At 40.5% G+C, this 25,189-nt stretch overlaps 1 protein-coding gene across 2 annotated transcripts in view; it reads left to right on the top strand.

Annotated features, from left to right (window-relative positions):
• CACNB4 (calcium voltage-gated channel auxiliary subunit beta 4) overlaps positions 1-25,189 on the top strand; it is a 250,959-nt gene that overhangs the window by 212,531 nt on the left and 13,239 nt on the right. The window contains exons 6-12 of one of the 2 annotated variants that reach the window (XM_059927866.1): positions 2,459-2,535; positions 4,047-4,066; positions 4,290-4,370; positions 5,675-5,733; positions 13,926-14,035; positions 19,356-19,507; positions 21,781-21,876. In XM_059927866.1, the coding sequence (XP_059783849.1) occupies positions 2,459-2,535; positions 4,047-4,066; positions 4,290-4,370; positions 5,675-5,733; positions 13,926-14,035; positions 19,356-19,507; positions 21,781-21,876 (595 nt within the window). Of the gene's footprint in view, positions 1-2,458; positions 2,536-4,046; positions 4,067-4,289; positions 4,371-5,674; positions 5,734-13,925; positions 14,036-19,355; positions 19,508-21,780; positions 21,877-25,189 lie in introns of those variants that run through there. The other variant, XM_059927865.1, reaches the window with a different exon arrangement.

Below are 25,189 nucleotides of genomic sequence, written 5' to 3'. Positions count from 1 at the left end.
TATCTGATATGAGTATGGCTACTCTAGCTTTCTTTTGATTTCCCTTTGCATGGAATATCTTTTTCCATCCCCTCACTTTCAGTCTGTATGTGTCCCTAGGTCTGAAATGGGTCTCTTGTAGACGGCATATATATGGGTCTTCTTTTTGTATCCATTCAGCGAGCCTGTGTCTTTTGGTTGGAGCATTTAATCCGTTCACGTTTAAGGCAATTATTTATATGTATGTTCCTATTACCATTTTCTTGTTTTGGGTTTGGTTTTGTCGGTCCTTTTCTTCTCTTGTGTTTCCCACTTAGAGAAGTTCCTTTAGCATTTGTTGTAGAGCTGGTTTGGTGGTGCTGAATTCTCTTAGCTTTTGCTTGTCTGTAAAGCTTTTGATTTCTCCATCGAATCTGAATGAGATCTTTGCTGGGTAGAGTAATCTTAGTTGTAGGTTCTTCCCTTTCGTAACTTTAAGTATATCGTGCCACTCCCTTTTGGCTTGTAGAGTTTCTGTTGAGCAATCAGCTGTTAACCTTGTTGGAGTTCCCTTGTATGTTATTTGTCTTTTTTCCCTTGTTCCTTTCAATAATTTTTCTTTGTCTTTAATTTTTGTCAAATTGATTACTATGTGTCTCGGTGTGCTTCTCCTTGGGTTTATCCTGCCTGGGACTCTGTGCACTTCCTGGACTTGGGTGGCTATTTCCTTTCCCATGTTAGGGAAGTTTTCGACTATAATCTCTTCAAATATTTTCTCTGGTCCTTTCTCTCTCTCTTCTCCTTCTGGGACCCCTATAATGCGAATGTTGTTGCGTTTAATGTTGTCCCAGAGGTCTCTTAGGCTGTCTTCATTTCTTTTCATTCTTTTTTCTTTAGTCTGTTCTGCAGCAGTGAATTCCACCATTCTGTCTTCCAGGTCACTTATCCGTTCTTCTGCCTCAGTTATTCTGCTATTGATTCCTTCTAGTGTAGTTTTCATTTCAGTTATTGTATTGGTCATCTCTGTTTGTTTGTTCTTTAATTCTTCTAGGTGGCTGTTCTTTAATTCTTCTAGGTCTTTGTTAAACATTTCTTGCATCTTCTCAATCTTTGCCTCCATTCTTTTTCCGAGGTCCTGGATCATCTTCAGTCTCATTATTCTGAATTCTTTTTCTGGAAGGTTGCCTATCTCCACTTCATTTAGTTGTTTTTCTGGGGTTTTATCTTGTTCCTTCATCTGGTACATAGTCCTCTGCCCTTTCATTTTTTCTATCTTTCTGTGAATGTGGTTTTCGTTCCACAGGCTGCAGAATTGTTCTTCTTTTATTTATTTATTTATTATTTATTTATTTATGGCTGTGTTGGGTCTTTGTTTTCTATGCGAGGGCTTCCTCTAGTTGCGACAAGCGGGGGCCACTCTTCATCGCGGTGCGCGGGCCTCTCACTGTCGCGGCCTCTCTTGTGGTGGAGCACAAGCTCCAGACGCGCAGGCTCAGTAGCTGTGGCTCATGGGCCTAGTTGCTCCGCGGCATGTGGGATCTTCCCAGACCAGGGCTCGAACCCATGTCCCCTGCATTGGCAGACAGACTCTCAACCACTGCGCCACGAGGGAAGCCCAGAACTGTTCTTCTTGCTTCTGCTGTCTGCCCTCTGGTGGATGAGGCTATCTAAGAGGCTTGTGCAGGCTTCCTGATGGTAGGGACTGGTGGTGGGTAGAGCTCAGTGTTTCTCTGGTGGGCAGAGCTCAGTGAAACTTTGATCCACTTGTCTGCTGATGGGTGGGGCTGGGTTCCCTCCCTGTTGGTTGTTTGGCCTGAGGCGACCCAGCACTGAAGCCTACTTGGGCTCTTTGGTGGGGCTAATGGCAGACTCTGGGAGGGCTCACACCAAGGAGTACTTCCCAGAACTTCTGCTGCCAGTGTGCTTGTCCCCACAGTGAGCCACAGCCACCCCCCTCTGCAGGAGACCCTCCAACACTAGCAGGTAGGTCTGGTTCAGTCTCCTATGGGGTCACTGCTCCTTCCCCTGGGTCCCAATGTGCACACTACTTTGTGTGTGTCCTCCAAGAGTGGAGTCTCTGTTTCCCCCAGTCCTGTTGAAGTCCTGCAATCAAATCCTGCTAACCTTCAAAGTCTGATTCTCTAGGAATTCCTCCTCCTGTTGCTGGACCCCCAGGTTGGAAAGCCTGATGTGGGGCTCAGAACCTTCACTCCAGTGGGTGGACTTCTGTGGTATAAGTGTTCTTCAGTTTGTGAGTCACCCATCCAGCAGTTATGGGATTTGATTTTATTGTGATTGCGCCCCTCCTACCGTCTCATTGTGGCTTCTCCTTTGTCTTTGGATGTGGGATATCTTTTTTGGTGAGTTCCAGTGTCTCCCTGTCGAAGATTGTTCAGCAGTTAGTTGTGATTCCAGTGCTCTCGCAAGAGGGAGTGAGCGCACGTCCTTCTGCTCCGCCATCGTTGGGGAATGAGTCTTAAGTTCCTTTTCTGTATCTTAGGAAATCCAGTGGAAATTCTTCTTCAAGTCTTGGAGAAATGGTATCAGGGACATTTCGAGCAACCCCCACATCAACAGGTGAGGGTTTCAGTTAGACCTTTTTTTAATGGAATGTATTCCTTTCTTAATATTTGAAAATACATGCAAGTATTTTTACTAATTTGGAAGCAATTTAAAGACTTGACTTAAAGATTTTTCTACTTAACTTTTCATTGTTCATTTGCTTTCTATGGTCATTTGATTTGATTTAAAGGGTACTTGTGGTACTAGAAATTCAGATCATTGTAATATAATTTTGTAAAATCTTATTTGCCCTCTATTTTATAAATCATTCAGAAGCAAGTTCATTATTCCACCCAGAAACCCAGCAGACTTTAAGATGGTGAGGGCCAACCAATTAAAAAGTTTTTAAGAAGTTGTAAAGTCTGAAGAAAATGCTCTGTTTAAGTCTCCATGTAAAACTTTAGGGTGTGTTGGTACAGCCTGGGCTGTGGAGGTGGAGAGGGTTGAAGCAGAGAATGAGGTTGGGCCCAGATGACTTCACTTCTGTTTGTACAGCAGATAACTGAGCCCTGGAATTAATGGTAATGAAGAGACAGTGGTGGCCCAGTCAGGAGTTGTGTATTTAGAAACTGTGGAGGTATTCAAGCAGGAATTTTTCTTCCACCACATTCCCTGACTCCTATAGGCTCATTTCATTCTGCCCAGAATTGATGCTGCATTAAGTCATCCAGGATTACCAATTCGGAATGACAGATCCAAGGTCTATCCTGGTCTATCATAACTGCAGGAAACTGGATTGATTCTGGAACAGATCTGAGTATCTGGGTCCTTGTTCATGTGAATCCTGATTTCCATGGCTCTGAACCAAACTCTGGGTCTCTGGGTTGTCCGCAAATGGACTGGACCTGATTGGGTGGCCACAAAGCCACTTTAATCAGATATTGAGTATATTTTGCCTCATCCCCATTTGTTGGACATTTAGGTCATTGCAACTTTTCACTATTACAAACAAGAAAGAACAGGAATAACTGATTATAAATTTACTTGAAATTAAGAGCAACATAGTAGGAAAAATGTGTCAGTATTCTGGAAAATGAGCAGAAAGACTTAAGAACACAACAAGAACTGCAAAATTTTTTGATAGTTCACCAAAACTGCAAATCCAGAAATAACTAGTGAGTGAGGTAATGATCATTATTATCCAAATTGTTATTCTAAGTTTCTTTTTATCAAATTTGATTTGTCCAAGTTGCTGTCAGCCACACTGCATGGTGTGTCCAGCACAGGAACAACCCATGGCCTGTGACTGGCCCAGCCAATGTTATTATGAAATCCACGCTCCCCACCCCACATGAAATCAGGATATAAGGCCATTCTAACGGAGAGGAAGTTGTCTGTTTTTGCATTTGTCTTCAAAATTGGCCCGACCAGCATGAAACAGTAGAATGGTGCTCTGCAGAGTGGGTGAATTGGAAAATGACGAAAATGACAGGGAGAGATTGGTACATTCTTCCATCTTTTAAAAGCATGTGCTAACAATGACAGAGATTGCATATTTTGATATGGCTCTCATTGTTGTCTTTTAGCAAAACAGAAGCAAAAAGTGGTAAGTTGTGTTTCCTTTTTAAATCTGCTGTGAAGGTTTCTATCCATACATGCCTGCAGTGCTCCATTTCAGTGACCCAAATGGCTATAAAATAAGGGAGGAGTCTCCTTGGTGGGACCTGTGGTCATCATTTCTCATTTGACCTGAGGATTGTGAATGTTGTGGCTGTGGAGGAGGTGTGCTGACCCTCCCCTTGTCACGAGTGTCCAATCATCTTTTTCAGACGGAGCACATCCCTCCCTACGATGTTGTGCCATCCATGCGTCCGGTGGTGTTAGTGGGGCCGTCACTGAAGGGTTATGAGGTACAAATACCAGTCTGTTACGCTTCAGTTCTTGATCAAGAACCTAGGAGACAGCCATTTGGAGCTTGCTTCTCAGGGTCTGCTTTCACACGGGTCCTAACAGAGGCCAGCCCTCAGCTCGTGAAGGCAGGAGGTGCAGTGTGGGGCTTACGTGGCCCTTCACTCTTTCTTCCCTCCCTGGCCCACTTCTTGTCTTTCATGTATTACAGTGTTCAGAAATAGCTCCCTCAAAATATTTATAATGGGAAGTTCTGGTCAAAAATTTGCTCTGCATGCAGTTCAAAGAAAGGAATTTTTTCTGTCTCAACTGTTCCCGTTGCTATTAGAAATAATAGAGTATGAACAGCACAAGGGAACATATAGGCAATATGCCAGCAAACCTCACCTCAAAGCACCAACCGATCTCACCTTGCTGGGTGCTCAAGACAATGGCATATTCCACCAAACATTTCTCTGCTTCTTTACTTTAAAGACCATATAAAAGAAAAAAAAACACACTCCACTAAAAGTATTAGTGAACTCCTTCAGAGATTAATTAAATAAAACCATGCAAAAAGGAAAAGAGTAAAGACTTAGATCACTGCATTTCAGATGTTGCCATTTTGGCTTTATGCCAGCGTGGATAAGAATAAGTGGGTAGGACATTAAAATCTGAAGGTGGGCAACCTCCAAGGCACCCTTCCCACTGAGTTAGCATAGTGGCTGGCACATAGTAGGCATTCAGTACACATTTGTTGAGTGAATTAATGAGTCTCTTGGAGGCAGATTTAAGAATCCCATCTCCTTCTCCCCCACCCTCCCTTTTCTCCTTCTCCTTCCTCTCCTCCCCTCCCTTTCTCAATGAGGAACATCAGAGGAAGAGCAGGAAAGCGGTGTACAGAAATCCAGCCCTAGGCGTGGAGAATTTCCCCCGACTTGCACAGGCTAGCAGGAGGCAGAGCCCAAGGCTGGCCTGAGGAGCTCTAGCTGCTCCTCACTGAAGGCAGGCACCACTCGTGGACTCTTGATGGCAGTTCCACCCCCTAAAAGGAGATGAGGGTTTGCCTTGGATCTAGTGAACACTGCTGGTTCATTCCTCAACACCCTGGAGGAGAACCAAGGGGGGAAGTTGAGTAAGTGCAAGTGGTTAAGTATGAAAAACTCTGTCCACGGTCACCTGCCCTGTCCCACCTCCACCAGACGAGTGGCTGTGATCAGATCTTTGCTCCGTCAGAATGCCTTCCCTTTCAGCTCTCTCACTTTTGACTTCTCTCTCTCTCTGCGTGTGTTTGCCTCATTCTTTTTTTTTTTTCACCTCTGCAAAGGTCACAGACATGATGCAGAAAGCCCTCTTTGATTTCCTGAAGCACAGGTTTGATGGGAGGTGAGGCATACAGATGCTTTTGTATTCTTTATTTAACTTTAACCGAACATGAATGATAAATTGATTTGTGGATCTATGTTTCTGGTGATTGCAGATGTTCTCTAATTAAAAGTTAACTCAGTGTTCAGGGGAGAGTACAATGAAAGTGTTCTGAAAATATGAAGTTATGACGTATAGCATTGAATCCCTTAAAGAAAAAGGACCTTGAGAAGGAAAATTATCCATTTGTTTTACTTATATGTATGTGTTAGTGTTTATTTTCTCACTTGTTAGTGAATTCATACCAAACTTATGTTTATAAAAAATAATGAAAATATAGAATATTTCTGACAAATATGGTGCCTCACTGGTCAAGTTGGGTAGTATCATTTGGGAATTGTGCATGTGCATGCATGTATGTGTGTGTATCATATGAAGGTATAAAGTACTGAATTTCCTTAAAAGAAGAGCGCAAGAAATGTTTTCATCATAAGCCTCCAAAAATGACTATTTTGTAGGGAATAGTACTTCTTTGGATGTTCAGTTCTGGGTTTGTTTTACTAGAAATTTCTTTGCTATTTTATGGGTTTCTTTTGTATGTATCCTATCCCATTATGACCCATTATCAACAGGGCTCAGTCTTTAACCGTCAGAAAATTTTATCATTTAAGTTTTGTGAAAAATATCCGGAAAGAGTTTCTGTATTTTGCAGAGAAATGGTAAAAAGTCCATACTGACTCAATACTAAGTACCAAGCTCTTTCACAATTCAGAATGCACTCCATGTAAAAATAACCATGTGCAAATACCCGAAGACTTGTTAGAAATGAAGAAAACTTCGTGTGTGCTAAGTATGGTTAAATGCATCCAGCTTACCAAATATTTAAGTATTTGAAGACATTTTAAAAATATCCACAAATAGATTTTTTAAAATATGGTATTTTAAGAAAAAAGCGGGACTTCCCTGATGGCGCAGTGGTTAAGAATCCGCCTGCCAATGCAGGGGACACGGGTTCGAGCCCTGGTCCGGGAAGATCCCACATGCCGCGGAGCAGCTAAGCCCGTGCGTCACAACTACTGAGCCGGCGCTGTAGAGCCCGCGAGCCACAACTAGAGAAAGCCCGTGTGCAGCAACGAAGACCCAACACAGCCAAAAATACATAAATAAAATAAATTAATAAAAAAAAAGAAAAAAGCAAACATGATAATGCTTTAAGTACAAATTGTATGTATTTGTCAAAAGAAAAACCTTCTGGATAATTGTGTTTGAAATATTTGTTAGTTTCTGGGACTATATACAAAGAAAATAAACTGAGATTTTAGTTCCAATAATTGAGATTTTAGTTCAAGAAAGCAGAATGCTTCAGTGCCATTATGTGAATTGCTAAGTATCTTAGTACAGGCCAGGCTGCCTTAATAAGTAGAGCCCAAAATGTGTAATGAATCAAACACAATGGAAGCTTAGTGTTGCTCATTTAATAGTCTGAGGCAGGTGTTCCTCAGCTGGGAAGGTGGGTAGTGTGGAGGAGGGAAGGACTGGGCAAAAAGTTTGTCCTGCCTGTCATTTGGGACCCTTGACCTGGGGTTGGTCTCTCCAATTAGCTTTAGAGAGAGGAGCAAGCTGGCCTGGAAGTGACTCACATCATTCTCACATTTCATTGGCTAGAACTTAGTCATGTGGCCACACCTAATTGCGAAGGAGGCTGGGAATTACAGTATAGTTGTGTGCCCAAGAGGAAGAGTAAATGGATTTTGCTGAACAAATAATAGTCTGCCACATTTATCTAGTGGACACAAAGGGCTTAATAAGAAAGCCATGGATGTATCCTATTCTCTGTTTTTTTTGTTTTTGTTTCTGTTTTTTTTTTTTAAACAAATAGGCAGAGAATGAAGTAATTTCAGAGAAAACAAGTGAAAAGCACTGAGTACTAGACTCTTGGAGTTGGAAGGAAATGTAAAAGTCCTTTTAGGCTAATCTCTTATGTCCCAAAACCACAGGTAGATGGATAACCTTCTTCTGTTGGAAAACTTTTGACTCCTGGGAAATTACTTCTTAAAAAAGCATTACAAAGAAACAGCTGAACTCTGACTCTTTAAGTTAATAATATTGGTGTTGGTCCTTGCCTCCGATGACAGAGGCCATCACCCTTACCCTCATGCAGCTCTCCCTGGGTTGGCCGCAGCTGACATGCCTGGCTCAGTCAATCACACTTCCTTCGGCTGTGCTTAGAGTCACATGGTTCTAACCTGCAGTGCCTTTATTTAAGGAAGTTCTGAGAAGTGCCTCATCCTGTGGCCCCATAACAACCCTTGAGCTGAACAAATGCCATCCTATATGCAATCTAAGCTTCTGTTAGATTGTTTTGGTCCCCACTTAACATCCTTGTAAGCAGCAGTGTAATTAAAGGTTTGAAAGGTAGGACTTATGGAAAAGAAGAAAGGAATTATTATAATTTAGCAGAGAGAAAGTAAGTGACTTAATTACTGCCTTCAAGAATGAAGAATCTGAGGTTCTTCCTCAATCTTCAGACCCAGAAAGAGGAAATGCATTTAATTGTAAGAGCAGAGATTTACCAGCTAGAGTTACCTGATTCACCAAGCACTTGTACACACTATTGAAGTTGGTTTTAGTAGAAATAGAATTAAAATTTCAATGCCAAGTGTTCCATGGGGTCTGATGGCACAGCAGAGGGTCTGGAGATATGAGGAAGAATACAGCAGCAGCAAAAGTAATAGCTGGAGAAAGAGACTCAGCCCTAGATAGATCTGATGTATGGCAGAGTTGGAGAAAGCTAGGTATTAAAAGTGGGAGTAGGAGAGTGGATTTGCTTTCAAATTAGAAGAGGCCAGTGCAGCAGAAAAACAATAATGAATTCATTGGTTGAGTATATATAGACTTTGGTAAGGAAGAAGAAATGTGCAGTGTGGATACACAATGACTCTGACATGTCTGCTGTGTGGGGAATATCCTTACATTCTGAGCCATGACAATCTGCTGTGTTATGTTTTACCAATTAATAAAAGGAGAGAAAACAACAAATAGTCTTTAATTGAAACCAGCCAAGTGAACAATTACACAGTGGGCTTTTGCACAGCAATGCAACATAAACAATATGTTCTAATGGAAACCTACACAGTGTTTCGTTGGCTATGAATGCAGTAGGTTAGACAAAACAGGATAAAGTCTTTTCTTTTTCAGAAAGAGCCAAAAAAGAAAAAAAAAAAAAACAAACGGCTAAAAGGCTTGCTTCTTCAATACAGTTTTTCAGATCTTGGCTAAAAAATATTTCAACAAATTGGATTAAAATCCAACATTGACTATTACAGAATCATATGCTTATTTTTTTTATGATACCTTAGAAATTATTTGAATCAGTTTAAAGCTACTTACTTATTTTACAATTTTATTGCTATTGTAGAGCCTAACTAGAATCTATGTAAGAAAAATGGAAAGCACAATACTAAATACTTCCTGAGGGAACCCCTGTACCTGTGGATCTCATGTGACATGTGACAGTTCATCAATTGTCACATGTGACAATTCTGGTGCACAGATCATAAACTAAGTGAGCCTAACGAGCTGCTACAGTGGCACCAGCCTGGCAGGGACACAGTGGATGCACAATGGCATGGAGCTTTTCTCTCTTCATTTAACACCACAAACATTCAACGGGGATCATCCTTTCAGATGAGGTTTGTTCAGCTGGTTGAATCTACCATTCATAGGCTGAACAGCAAGCAGTCAAACCAATTGCAATTTGTTGACCTATGCTAATCATTTCAAATCCCAACAAAGTTGTAACTTTAGGCTTTTTGACAACTGGATCAGATCAGCTCTATGGCAGTTATAGGACACTTTGTAACCGACATGATTATGGCCCCAAATCACAAATGAACATACAAATAGGATCTGAAGCTATTAGCCAAGGAATGCTTAAAAAAAAAAAAAAAACAAGGTTTGAGAAAGAATTTGAAGAACGGAGGCTAAGAATATAATTTAGGGAGACTCAAAGAAGTAGTATTTATTTATAAAAGGAAATGGCAACAGCTGATGCTCTCACAAAGCAGCCAAGACATGGAAGAATTGCAGTCAACAAATGGAAAAGAACAATACAGTGCCTTCTGTTTCATAACCAATATCATCCTCTTATTATCTCCTCCTCCTACTCTCTATTCAAATGCAGACTCATCAGTGGACACTCAAGCACTAGAGATAATTAATTGAACACTTTAATGCCAAATATGATTATTTAAATTAGCAGATTTTGATTGCAACATGTCTGACCTTATTCTCCCATCCTCAAAGTATATAAATTTCACAGACTCCAAGAATGGGAGAGTTCATGGTAGACTGCTAACTTTTGAGGATAGAATATAAAGAAACTGTCTCCTTCAAGTCTCAAATCTCCAATAACTACCTTGTATACATTATATATGTGCCTATCAACATAGGGCACTATGAATAATTATTTAAGAAAGCACTTTTATATATTACCTGGTTTGCTCCTAATGACAATCCTGTGAGATAATTTGACAAACCCACTATCACCACTTTATTGATTATGATATTGCTGCTCAAAAGATGGCATGACTTGACCATGGTCACACAACCAGCCAAGAGGAAGACCCAGGAAGAGTACTGAGGTCTACATATGCCTTCCATTCCTGTTCTCCTGACAATGTGCTGTCTGATGTTTGGAATGTTTTTCCTTTGTGAAGGAAGTCTAAGAATTTTAATAAAAACTAATATACTAACAGGGTTGCATATAGGATGTGGCAAGGATAGAGTATAGAAGGATCTTTAGCTGTTCCATTATCAACATGGAAATACTAATTATTGTTGAATGAGTGTGTATCACCTAAGAGTAATGTCTTTCCATAGAAAAATCACAGAAAACTAATACTCATAGCACATGATGGACTGCAGAAATTATGAATTCCAAACCAGAAATAAGCAACAATTAGGGTTCAGATTTACTAGATTTAGAGATATATACCCAGTCTGCTGGGGAACTGAACTTCTGTTAGGCTTTTATCCGCGGGCTAGTAATTACTGACACTACGTCACAAAAAAGTTTCCAAGGGAACTTTTTAGAGATGTATATCAAATAAGATACATAGAAGTACTGAAAGACACTAGAGGATATGAGTATAGCAAGAAAAGAAATAGAAAGGGTATAACTTTAAGTAAAAAAAAAAAAGTATATAAACTAGCATTTAATGATGAATGTAATTACATTGCTGGGGAGCCTTTTAAACAACAAAAAAGTTTGGATTTGGTGTCTGAGTTTGATAATAGTAAGCATCTTTGCATGGAAAATAAAAACTCCTGCTTTGTCTTATTAGAGGGTTTCTGGAGCTGTGTCTGTCTTCTCCTGAGCTGTTTCATAATGTGTATTTTTATTAAGAAATAACCTATATTAACAAATAAGCTGGTATTTTATTGACCAATGAAAGAAGAAAAAGAACCTTTTATTGTCCACACCTTTTCCGGTTTTGGAATATATGAAGCAGTTTATTTTTTCTGTTTTTGTGTATGTGTGTTATTGTTTTGTTTTTTTGGTAAAACTTTGGATGTGTCTGAAAATGGCTTGGTAAAAGTGTGTTAAAACCCAGAGAAAATAGGAGTGCACATCTGTTGATAATCCTTTCAAGTTTTAAGAACCAAGGGTCACTATTTGGCTAGTACAGAACTAGCAAATTTGATTTTCACCGAAGCAGAATAGACTCTTTGGGCCCTCTAAAAATCATTATTCTAGAAGGTTGAATTCTGTCCCTAAACCAACCCACTTGTCTCCAGTCATGTATTTGAATTGCTCTGGAAATTAACTGTATGTTTCTAACCAGCAACTCCATTCTTAAAACTACAAACAAAAAAACCAGAAACGCAAAAATAAGCAAATCCTCTTCTGTAGGTAAAAGGAGCTATGACTGCAAAGACTACCTATGAGATTTCATGCCTCAAGGGCAGTAGCCAACTGAGTAATGGAGACTCAGATGTGGGCTTCACTGACTTTAACCTCATTTAGATCTTGACCATCTCTCAGCATGTGGCCAAGATCTGCACTTGATGATGTGGCTGGTATCAGGAGATTCAGGGTTGCTGGAGAAGAAAACTGAAACTGTAAGAGAATTATGAGTCAGATGACTAAGTACTGGTCTGGTGCTTGGGGGCCTGTGCTTTAAACCTTCTTAGACTCTAAATAACCATGTGTAACTTCCTCTCTGTGTCTCACTTTTCTTCTTGATAAAATGAAGAAGTGGGACTTCCCTGCAGTGGTTAAGAATCCGCCTGCCAATGCAGGGGACACGGGTTCGAGCCCTGGTCCGGGAAGATCCCACATGTCGTGGAGCAACTAATCCCGTGCGCCACAACTACTGAGCCTGTGCTCTAGAGCCCGCGAGCCACAACTACTGAAGCCCGCACACCTAGAGCCCGTGCTCCACAACAAGAGAAGCCACCGCAATGAGAAGCCTGCGCACCACAACAAAGAGTAGCCCCTGCTCGCCGCAACTAGAGAAAGCCCACGTGCAGCAACAAAGACCCAACGCAGCCAAACATAAATAAATAAATTAATTAATTAATTTTAAAACATGAAGAAGTTGTACAGACCAGTGTTTTCCAATATCTTTTAGCAGTTGAACAAGTTCTTACAATGAAATCATAGATAAGCCCCCTGTGTAGAAAACATAAATGCAGGGGTGTTTGCCTGGCATTGAGGGTCAGAAAGCTGGGGCCCTCCTGGCCTACTCAGCCCCCATTTAACATTCTCAGTGGCCCGAGACGTATTTCACAGAATTCTTGATTTCTGCAGAAGACAATTTGAAGATGCCTCGAATAATTTATTAGAGCCTAAAAAATTCTAAGAAGTTAAAAAATTTTAAACTTCCTGACCATCTATAGCTTATATATACAACAATGCAAACAAGGAGTACTTTGCTTTAAAAGGGCACCAGAACTTTTGCACAGCCTGTTGCTTTAAAGAAATCATTTCCAACCATTTATGAAAAGGACTATTTAAAAAAAAAAAAAAACTATTTTAAACTCTCCCCAAGGATTCAGGTCCCTGAAGTCAGGTGAAGAGTCTCCTGAGAGTGCTGACAGTGTTGTCCCCAAATAGGTGTGAGATGACATATGACTCAATAATTGTTGATAACTCTACCCTCTTCCCTGCTCCACCAGCTAGAGGAGTTTGAAAGTGGGGGAGAATGAGTGCAGTGAGTATAAAAGGGAAGGGGCGGGACTCTTCTTGTCTCCTTCCTGGAACTCTGCCACGTTTTGGAGATAAGAATGAAGAAGGGCCCATGATGGCAGTAGCTGGCTTAGAGAGGCATTCTGTGCATTCTGCAGGTAGATCATAATCTGAAGTTGAGCAATCCCAGCTTAAAATAAAGAATTTTAAAATTATAAATTCCAGAGATTCTCATCATATACGGATAGATCCCTGTCTCCATTCATTTGCAGTGTCTCGGTTTTATTCTTGTCTTGCGTGACTGCAGGATACTTTCTAACTTATGGAAATCCTGGCACAATCCTTATGTTGCCTTCAGCAATAGTGTCTTATTACTGCCCACAATATGCATTCAAAGCAATATGCAAATATGCTGAAGAATCCTTGTGCCTGCAGAAAAGAAATCATATTTTTCATATTCTTAGAAATGAAACATTCCTTTGGGCCTGTGGCGAAATGCTTCATGTACCATGAGTTAACTGTTGAGCATCAGGAATGCAACACAGCTGATTGTCTTTGATGATTGAAATGAAGAGGATTTCCCCCTTTGACCAGCAGCATTGATGCACCTGGGCAGAGCATTTGCAGTTCCTGAAAGTCTTGCTCAAGAGCAAATCAACTGTGAATTGTGGGGAAATTGTATTGCTGCTTCCTAGAAAGAGCATGGTTTATTCATATGTTTTGATTCCCTCCTGGTATGGTGTGCATTATAAGGAGAATTCGGCAAGGCAGACAATAGTGGAGGAAGAGCTGCATTTTTCCTGGAGTCTTTTTTCGTTAAATAGCCAAAACCTTCCTCCATTCTGCTCTGCCTGTATTTTAACTAGCAAAATCCTATTTAAAAATACTTGTGGCCAATGTTTATTATACTGTGGTTGCAGTATAGTATGTGAGGCGGTTATTAAGTACTGTGGTTATAAATCTCTTGGAGAGCCCCACGACATTTTTACTGGCTTGTTCTGTTCTGTGTTCCTATTCATAGGATATCAATAACAAGAGTGACAGCTGACATTTCTCTTGCTAAGAGGTCTGTCCTAAATAATCCCAGCAAGAGAGCAATAATTGAACGCTCAAACACTCGGTCCAGCTTAGGTAAGATGTTCAAATGTGGTACTGCGCTCTCAGACTGGGGTGACACATGTTGCATTTGTGAATGTCTTTCCAATTTGCCCATTTTCCCCATTCTGAAGGGGGAAGCGCTGATTAACTGACAAGAAGGCTAGCCATGGAAAAGCAGGGAGCAGAGTTCTGCAGTAGCCTGAGACTCCTCTTTCTCAGCTCCAGTCACTTAGCTAATTAGTAGTCTGGCAGGAAGAATCCTCAACAGGTTGTCCTCCTCTGTTACTGCCTCAACATGCTAAACCACTCATCCCTGCTTTGCCCGAGCTTCTCAATGAGGCTAACGATATCTGTCATACCTAAGTCACAGCTGACATGAAAGGAAATGAGATGTCCACCTTTCCCAGATCCTTAGAAGGAAGCTAGATAATGATGTTCTCAGTGTGGTTTCTGCTGCCAGCTGGTGCCCAGAGTAGTCACATCCTTATGTGAAAGTAGCAACCACCATTAATACCATTCAGGGAGTTTAAACATGTCTTTCCTGGTGCACCAATCAGAAAGCATCCTGAAATTCACCACGATGGAGAAGAAAAAGCACTATGTGTGATTAGTTCCGTCAAGCCATGCAGGAGCAAGGCTGTGGAGGATGGATTCACCAACCACAGAAGTGGGTCCAGGCTGCAGGAGAATCATATCACTCATCTCAAAAGCCTGTTTGTGGTTTCTATGGTGGCCCAGAGTGGTGTAGTCCACTTATAACTCTCTTTTGCATTCACATTCTGAGGGCAACTTGCTTTACTGCCCTCTTCCTCATGGGCAGAGTAGGAAAGACAGGGTTTTTCTATGCCACTACATTTTTTTAAAAAGCTACTTAAATGAGCTCTATAGGTGATAGAAAACTTTTTCTAAAATTAGGGTTTCTAAGATAGATTGCATGCCCAAATATCCCATCAAGTGTCCATTGAAGGCTATGCCAAGAACTGTGCAGGTGGAAAGAGACGAGTGTCGTCTGTATTCCTGGCCTGGGATTGGCACATGGTAATTGCTCAATAAATGTTTGTTGGACGGCTGCTTTTTGAAAGAATGCTGAACCTACCAAATGGGACAGTTGTCAGCGTTTGTGAGAGCAGGATCCCAGACATCGGTGGTTCCTTCTTTAGTTCTGTATTTAGAGCCTTCCACAGACAGAGTGAAACACTCTTAAAGGCACAGTATTTTGACCTTCAGGGATGATGATGGCAGAGTTGATGATGATGAATCAGATTAGGTAACTGACTAAAGTAATATATCATGGGTGACAAGGATGCCAAATTAGATTGAAGGTTTCTCAAATAAGCATCTGTTCTCTGTTCTCCTGTCTTCCATCCTCCTTTCCACTCCTCACAGTGCCTTTGACTCTTAACCATTCCTTCCTCTGATGTATAATGAGAGGCTAAAGGACACTTAAAAACATAAGCTAGGTTGCCTGACTTTTTCAACCATCTTGCACCAGCCTAGAGTGTAATGGGCATTCTGTGAGGTCATTCCATATCACCTATGTAGTCACCTGTTGTCAGAGCCAGTGGAGTGGGTGCAGTGGGGTTGGTGTAAATATTGAGGAACAAACAAGGTAGATATCAGTTCACTGGTTTTCCTTTTTACTCTGTAAAGTCATAACTCCCACAAACATTGGAGATAATTTAATGGCAGCCTATTATAATAACCACTATGTGAGCCACTTATGCCCATTTGTCTGCTTGTTAATGCACATGTGTAGATTCTTTCATCAAATGTTTCTTGAACACTTGTTACTGCCATGCATTGTACCAGACTTAGGAAGTACAGACGTAACTAAGGCAAAGTATCTTAGCCACGGGCAAACAGAAAAAAGGGAGTGATGGTTAAAATACTGTGTGATAATGGAATTATGAGCAAAGCACTAAAAGTATAAAGAAAGAAGGGTAGGGAGTCAGAGGTGTCTGAGAAGACTTCACAGAAGTTCTTTTTGAGCTGGTTCTTAGGGCAGTCAAGAATGTACAAAAGCATTGACATATAAACACTGTGTGGTTGAGAAACAAGTTGTTTTGTCCAGAGCATATTTAGAAAAAGGAAGTAGGGGGCATGATTTGAGAGCAACAGAAGAAACTGAAAAAACAGTTTGAGGCCAGTATGTTAAGGCTCTAGTATGCCTTGCTAAAGAGACCCCAAAATAGATTCCACAAAATGTTGATTTTAAGGGATACTAATAGTATATTTTCCACAGTCAAATAAATTTGAAACTTATGGATTAAATAGCTGTCAGATTTCTTCACTGCAACACTTCTTAGAGGCATTAAGATAAAGAGGGTAATGTACATTTGAAATTGCAAGAGAAACTTGTAGCATGTGATTATCTCCCTTGCAAAAAAAACCCCTTCTTTGCCTAGGCTATCTCATGAGATTAGTGATCCAGGGTACTGCCTTGGAAAATGTTGCTTTGGGCCACAGGGAGACATTGAAGTAGTTTAAGCCTTTGGATATACGAGAAAGGTCGCAGGTGACAGAGATGCTGGGGGGAGGTGGGTCCAGACCAGTTGTGGTCAAGTTATAGAAGTGTTCACTGAGGTCCCTCCAGGTTCATGGTCCATGACGTCTCAGAGTTCATTTGTCTGGAATAAGATCATGATAAAGCTTTGATTGGAATCAGCCTGGGTAGTCAAGATTGTTGTGTTTGGTTAAAGTTTTTCTTTAAAAAAACTGAGCTGTGTAGATAAATATGTCTTTCTCACACGTATAAGTTATTTATTGTATTCCATATACATATTATCCAAATATTGGACCCACTCCAGTTTATAGGGTGGACCTCTGCAGCCTCCTGGCCTGCTCTGCCCGAGTACCTCTCTGTTGATACCCATTGCCCAAGTTTTGTTTTGGTTAAGCTGTAGGTGTGCCTGCCCTTGGTGCTTTCACTGCGCTTTCACTGCCAGGCTCGGGTTCAACCCCTGGTCCAGGGACTAAGATCCCTCAGGCTGCGTGACGTGGCCAAAAAAACTCCCAAAAAACACCACACTTGCCTCATGGCTGGTGCAAAGTAAATAAGGCCCAGGTATCTCTGAATTATTTACCCAGAGACTCAGAGTGCCTCACGGGTTCTTTGTATCGGGGCAGTCTACTTTGCGTCACTGCCTTTTTGCTACTTCAGAAAATATTGTATTCAGATTTGAAGTTTAAAGCAAGATAGCCTTGTTCTAGTACAGTCCTGGCCAGGAGTTACCTTAAACCAGTGGCAGTTTAATGAAAAAAGAAGAAAAAAAAAGAAACTTACTACAATAAAAATAAACTTTATTTTCCAAACTTCTCTCATTAAAAAAATCTTTCTGTTTCTGACATGAGAAAAAAGGGACAAGTAGGTTGTTGTTACTAATGAATGTAGAAAGTATTTCAGAATTTTGCAAATAAGCCAAATTGTCCAGATTCTTTACATTAATATATTGAAAGCTAGTCACCTTTCAGAGCAACATGAAATCTTTTCAGGCTATTGGTATTGGATAATATGAAAAATGATAGATATGTTGCCTTTTTTTTTTTACTTAACAATAGAAATTTACTGTCTCAGAGTTCTGGAGGCTAGAAGTCTAAGATCGAGGTTACCCACAGGGTTGTTTCCTTCTGAGGGATGTGAGGAAGAAGGTGTTCCATGCCTCTCTGCTAGTTCCTGGTGGTTTGCTGGCAATCTTTGGCATTCCTGTCTTGTAAAAGCATCACCCCAATCTCTGCATCCATCTTCACGTGGTGTTCTCCTGTGTGTGTGCCTGTCTCCAAATTTCCCCTTTTTATAAAGACACCAGTCATATAGGAGTAATGCCCACCCCAATGACTTCATTTTAACTTGATGATCTCTGTAAAGACGTTGTCTCAAAAATAAGGTTACATTCTGAGGTACTGAGGGGTTAAGACTTCAACATATGAATTTGGGGACGATACAATTCAACCCATTATAGGAGGGAAATCAGAGACCATGTTGAGAGTCAGAAGTTGAACTGAACAGCCTCTACTGGGTTCTAATGACTCTTTAAATTCATACTTCTAATACAGATCATGCATTAAACATCAGTGATTTTGTGGGAAATAAGAATTTTATGCTATTATGCAAAGCCCTAGAAAATAGAGTTACATTATAGTTTTGAGCATTCATGATCCCACACACCCTGTCAATCTGTCTGGTTATGGAAGGGAGAATTTTTGGTGGGTAACATGAACTTGAATTTATACTGAATAAGCAAAACAAATCACGGGATTCTGGTACAAACCCTTTTCAATGAGGATATTTAGAGCAACATCAGCTTTTTCCTAGGCCATCTTTGAAATAATTTAAATTAGGTAGCTTTGTCTACTCTGTGTAATTTGGATAAGATTACAACATTGGTAGGTCATGCCTATAGCCAAAAATGAAAATAAGCAAAAAGCAAAACAAGATCGTCTCTCTGAAAATTAAATAGACTAATTCAGACTGTGGACATGATCAATAAATCAGGTGATTTATAAAAATATATATTAAAAAGCTTTTTATATTTCAGAAAGCCATATTATGTTTTTATAGATAATCTGCTTAATTTTTGCTTAAAAAATAGCTGGATTGCTTTTGACATTGAAAATAACTAGATTTTTCATTTGACCAGATTCGTGCACAGATTCAGGTCAGTTGGATATTACAGCAAGCCAAGTAGATTTGCATCTAAATGCATTGTGGCACTTTAATATAATTGATCTTAGGTTGTTTTTTGGTTTTTTATTTTAATACTGAAGATAATTATGCCTTAGAACAAGTCCACTGGCCCTAACACTTGAATGAAGACTTAGCAATATGCTAGTTGTAAGAGTAGATCCAGAACATTTAACAGGGATACAAAAATGTGCATATCAGTCCAAATAGATGAGTTGTGAGATGTTAAAAAACATATCCATAAAATAGTAATATGCAAGTTGTTGATTGGTAGACATATTTCAGCGTAATTTGCTTTCCATGTGATGTTGCTCTGCACATGTATTTCTATTGCTTCCTAAAATGTAGTTGCAGCTTCTATAGCTAAAATAAAAATTCTTTAGAACAAAACCGCAATCAAAACCAACATAGCTATGTAAATAGCTAAACCTTAGGGTGAGCATAAGAAGCAAATCAAGAGAGCCTTCTCAATTTTTTCCACCAACTGTTTGGTTTTATGTAAAACTCAACCCATCTCTCTTTAGAAAAGATCTTAAGTTAGATAGGACTATGAAAATTCAAAATGTTCTGTTTTGCAATGTAGGCTAACATCTGAAAGAGGTACTATTTTTTAAATATAGGAACTAATTAATAAAAATACCATGACCTGTTATTTGTTATTTCTCCTTTTAGCGGAAGTACAAAGTGAAATTGAAAGAATCTTTGAGTTGGCAAGATCTTTGCAACTGGTTGTTCTTGATGCAGACACCATCAATCACCCAGCACAACTTATAAAGACCTCCTTAGCACCAATTATTGTTCATGTAAAAGTCTCATCTCCAAAGGTAATCAGCTCATTTCTGTCTTAAGGGTTAGAAGCTTGTTTCTTCTGAAATATTTTTTGCTCTGTGCATTTTTGTTAGTGGGCAAGGAGAATGTCTTGTTGAGACCCTTTTAATGAGCAGTTTTTAATTCACCTGTTCTGTACAGGTCTAGAAATTTCGAGATAGCACATAAAGAATAGTTTATTCCTTCAAGAAGCTCACTGTCTATTGTGGTTCCCAAATTGGGCAGTTATGCAAGAGTATAATAAAAACAAAAAGAACTAAGGTGAGGAAAAGTAAAGTCTGGCTTTTCAGAGACTTTAGGTTCTATCTTGGTAAATCTCTTAGGTAATATTGATTCTTGTATCACCTATATTCTCTCCCAAGTTGAGAAAGTACATAGTTCAAGAAGTACATATATATGTAAAGCAATTATACTCCAATAAAGATGTTAAAAAAAAAAGAAGTACATATATATTTATCATATAAGTCAAACATCACTGTATAAAATCTCTCATGGAAACTTTATAGACCCTTACATTTGTGCTTAGGTTGGGTTCTTCAAGGAGTATAGTTATTCTGTGGTTGAGCACAATGGCATATCTGCCATGTATCTTTATGCCAATGGGGGAGATTAAAAAAAAAGTGAGACAGCCTCAAAGTGGTCCCTTTTGACTTGGGTGTTCTTTAATTTTAAAAAGTGATGATGGGCCAGGGTGGTAGTGGGGGGAGGGATAAATTGGAAGATTGGGATTGACAGATACGCACTACTATATATAAAATAGATAATTAGTAAGGACCTACTGTATAGCATAGGGAACTCTACTCAATACTGTGTAATGGCCTATATGGGAAAAGAATCCAAAAAAGAGTGGATATATGTATATGTATAACCGATTCACTTTGCTGTACACCTGAAACTAACAGAACATTGTAAATCAACTATACTCCAATAAAAATTAAAAATAAATAAATAAATTTAAAAAAATAGATTACACATTTTAAAAAACTAAAAGTACAATGAGATTGCTTTTAAAAATAAATATCAAAATTTGAAAGAAAAAAAAAGTGATGATGGGGAATTCCCTGGCGGTCCAGTGGTTAGGACTCCGTACTTCCACTGCAGGGGGCATGGGTTCAATCACTGGTCGGGGAACTAAAATCCCTCATGCCACGTGGCATGGCCAATAAAAAATTAATTAAATTTTAAAAAGTGATGATGTACTAAAAAGTTAATATGAAATGGATACCCTTGGGAGGTACTACCTTAACAATCAGTTTCTTTTCAGTGGCCCTAGGAGTGCATTTTCTTGCTTAAATGCCAATTCAACTTCCAACCAGAACAGGGGTCTCCTCTCACAGGTGGAGAATGTGCCCTTCCCAATGCTTCTGAGCTCCTCAGCCTTCCATCTCTACAGGCACTGGTTCTGTGCAGGATGAGCTTGGGAATCCTGACCAAACCAGGACCTTTGGGGAATCATTAAAATGGATTGAAAATGCCTTGAGCACTTGGAGTCTCTTTGACCCAGAACTGAAGGGGATTCAAGCACCCTTCACTGCAGTGGAATAGATTTCAACCCCTCTCGCCCCAGTCACCGTGGGGTCCTTAAGTGCAGGAACGGGGACTCCTGTGGATATATGTGCTGAGATATCATTGAGTCTCATAGATTAGTAGTAGTTGGGGGGAAGGGTCTTATTTCAGCTAAAAAAAATATTAAGGGAAAGATGAGTATATGGAAGAATGCAGTTACAGCAGTGCCCAAAAGACATAGGTATATCCCTGGTTTATATGTAGCAATACACCAGTACAAATGTTCTGCCTAGATTTCGATCATTGTCCTGTTAATGTAAGATTAGACTGGAATGCCTTAATTATCAGTGACACAAAGAGTCAAATATATGTAACTCTGATATTTATCTGACATTGAGATAGTGAACCAAAATATTACTGAACTAAATTTGGACATAAATGACCTGGTACAGATCAGTGCCTCCACTTTTGCAGGGCTCTCTTTGAAATCTCTGGGTAAAATCTAGGGTGGGAACTCCAGATCCCACCAAGACCTCACATGGAGGGAGAATAGGATGAACATGTCAAATCCACTATAACTGAAAGCCAGTGTAAGTGGCTAATGTCATTACAGAGTTTATATATATATATATATATGACTTGTCATATTGTATTTCCTCCCTATTAATACTCGGGCTAAATAGACTATGAAAAAAGGTCTGGATTTATTTGGTTTTCTTTCAGCTCATTGACAGTATCTCAGATTCATGTCTTCTTCTATTAGGTTTTACAGCGGTTGATTAAATCTAGAGGAAAGTCCCAAAGTAAACACTTAAATGTTCAACTGGTGGCAGCTGATAAACTTGCACAATGTCCCCCTGTAAGTACAATCATTTTTTTTGTCTTAATCATTCTTGACTAGTTAGGAGAGGTTGGTGGGTTTTGTTTTTATCATATTAGCATTCTCATTTGTATTCTAGAACGGTCATGATGATGGTATGTTGTCATATATCTAAAGGATTTCTTGGAACAAACTGCTGCTGTCATGTTGGCTTACCCAGGCATCCAGAGCTGGGTGGTATCTGTCACGTAATAAGAAATGAACTTGGCGTCCAAGGTCTGATGTCCTTACTGCCACCTTGATTGCCTTGCAAACAGTCAGCAAACTACTTAATGCAGTCATGTGGACACTTTTATGAAAAGAAAACAACAAATAAAACATACTGATTTGACTCCTTTAACTTTTCTGCCAGAAAGTTCCTAGAGGCATAATAGCTTATGACATTGAAAATTTAGAATTTATTAGAACTAGAAGAGCCCTGTGGTTATAGCAGATGAAAAGGTCAGGGTTAAGTAAGATGAAAAACCATATTATAGCAACTTTTCTTCTAATGCCATCGCCAGAAAACAGCTGCTGAGTTCGAAGCCGAGCAAATGGCGAGGAGGTGGAGGGTAGGGGTGGTAACTGCTACCATGTGGGTCACCAATGTCTACACCTGCTCGGCTGACTTACTATTTCTGTGCCTGTGTTTCTCTGAAGGAAATAACTGTTTTTCCTACTGATTTAATTCACTAGATTTTGTTATATGCTTATGTAAGGATCATTCATGCTCTGTGGAATCATAAAATTCAATTCAAATGTTTAGAGAAGCAACACAGCGTAGCTCTTAAAAGTACAGACTCTGGATCCAGACTGCCTGGGTTCAAATCCATACTAATCTACACTAAGGATTGCATCCCTAGTTACGTAATCTTGAGCAAATACCTACCTCGTTAGTTTGGTGTAAAATCTCAATGAGTGAACGTGTAGTAGAGCTCTTAGAATAGTACCTAGCACATAACAAGCACCATCTAAGTGTTTCTGTTATAATTACTGGATGTACTTTGCGCTGTGCCATGCCTGCCTGTCAGGCTCTGCAAGGATCTGTGCCTGTCTGGTTCACTGTTGTGTCTCAAGTTCCTATCATACTAGGCCCACGATAAATATCAAATGAATGAAAGGATGTACAGACAATAAGAGTACAGGGTAAAAATAAGGATATACAGGCAATGCGTTCTCTTATTAGATGCTTACAATGGGCCAGACACTGTGCTAGGTGCTTTATATAGATTATCTCTAACCCTCACAGTTACTATCTCTAACCTTCACAGTTACTTAGTAAGGTAGGGCAGTATTATCCCCGTTATATAGTTGAGGTGACTGAAGACAGAGAGGTTAAGGGATTTCCTTAAGGTCACACAGCAAATTAGGATTAGATTTAGATCTGTCTGGCTCCGAAGCCAATTTTCTCCCCAGTCGAACCCACCTATTCACACACACACACACACACACACACACACACACACACACACACACTCACACTCCTGGTTATCTGCCTGCAGATAATTTGGATAGCCTGGAGTCTGGAGTCCTATGTTAAGTCTAACTGTAGTTAGACAGACACATTGCTGACTATTGAAGTCCACTTGCACAATGGAATGTATGATTAAAGCACTGAGCGAATATAGGAGAATGTATTACCCAGTCCCTGACTCTAATGCGTCCCAGTTGAAGGAAGCTAACCTTTTTTTAGCAGCTACCAAAAGACAGGAACTATGCTATTACTTCCAGTTTTTAGAACAGTTTTCTAGGGGTAGTTACATCAGTTTGGGTCTTCTGGGAAGCAGACACGTAAGTGGAATTCGAAGTACAGATTTATTAGGGAAAATGCCTATGAGAGGAGAAAGGGAACAGGGACAGAACTGGCAGGGACAGCCTTCAGACCTGATGGAGTTCTGACTGTGTGAAAGGAAAAGGGGAAGGAAAAAGTGGGTAGGAGGAGCCTCAGACTGTGATGGAGCCTTGAGAAAATCTGCCACTCGGAGCTGGGGGCTCCCCAGAGCACTAGAGGAGCCTCACGTTGGGCAGAAACGTTCAGGCTCTAGTCCACGAGCTGTGCTCAGGCGGTGGCTGGGAGCAGCCTGGGGAGAGCAGGTCCTTGCTTGAGTACCCCAGTGGATCCTGAAGGCGCAGCAGCCCAAGGCTGTCTGCTGACTGCACTCAGCACAACAAGTCCTCACTCCAGGGGAAATCTTGGCATGCACCTCTATGACCGCCGCAGTAGATAATACTATCCTTACTTCCTACAGGAGAAAGCTAAGTCCCCACTAAGAAATTTGTTGGAGGTCACAATTAATTGTTAATCAACTGTGCTCCAATATAAAAATTAAAAAAAAATAAGTGGTCCCCAAGATTCAACCCCTTTGTCTGACTCCAGCCAATCTCTGTCCACCATACTGCTCCACTAGTACACATAGGTGTGTAGTGTAGACCCCCAACTTCAATGTGCAAGAAATAGCTCATTTTCTACTTTGACCCCTTAGCCCACTGAGCAGGCAGGATGTTTAGCCACGCTTGCAGCTGCCTTTACCCTAATCCAGGGCAGAACAAAGACAAAGGGTGGGGCTGGCGGGAAGTTGAGGGAGTGAGGGGGAGAGTTCCAATGCAGACAACCTATTCATTGACCAAATCCACGTGGTCCTTAAGGATGGAGGCTGTGCTGCATCAGACCTTATCAGGAACAGGGGGTCTTTGGCAAGGCTGGGAGACACATAGCCCCTCCTCTCTGGGACATTGGCAAGAGAGCTCCCTTCTCTTCTCTGTCTGAGGGAGTGGCGATATCTTCCTTTTTTTCCCCCTCTTGTTACTATTAAAGGAACTCTCTGCTTTTGTTGTATCTAAAAGCATCCTCACCTTCTTTTGTTTCCGGAGACAGTTAGCACAAAATGTTTCCAACCAATTTAGGCTTTGGGGACACAAAATCCAGAAGGGGAAATGGAGAGCTGGTGATTTCCTGCCACAGACACCTCCCTCCCCCACCAGACAAGGAAGCACAGACCCTGCCACCTGCTTAAATGGCAGAAAATGAAGAGGGAAGGTACAAAAGGAAAAACACTGATTCATAGCTCAGATCTCATTGGCCGTGTCTGAGTTCACTTATGTAGAGCTCCACACTGTGAGGGCAGCGCTGGTTCTGTGAGGTCCCAGACGTGGCGCTAAGATCTGTGGGAGTATGGGGAGCAGATCTGGGGGGACTTGAGGGCAGTTAGGCCTGTGTAATTTCATTTGACACAGCGATCAGACTCACCCAACAGGAGGAAGGCATTTCACACATCTGCTCAAATGCAAATGCTGAAAGGAATGGGACGGCTTT

This window comes from Balaenoptera ricei, chromosome 7 (assembly GCF_028023285.1).
Source record: "Balaenoptera ricei isolate mBalRic1 chromosome 7, mBalRic1.hap2, whole genome shotgun sequence".
Lineage (NCBI taxonomy): Eukaryota > Metazoa > Chordata > Mammalia > Artiodactyla > Balaenopteridae > Balaenoptera > Balaenoptera ricei.
Note: the sequence above shows the minus strand (reverse complement) of the source record. Positions and strands in the feature narration are given on the sequence as shown.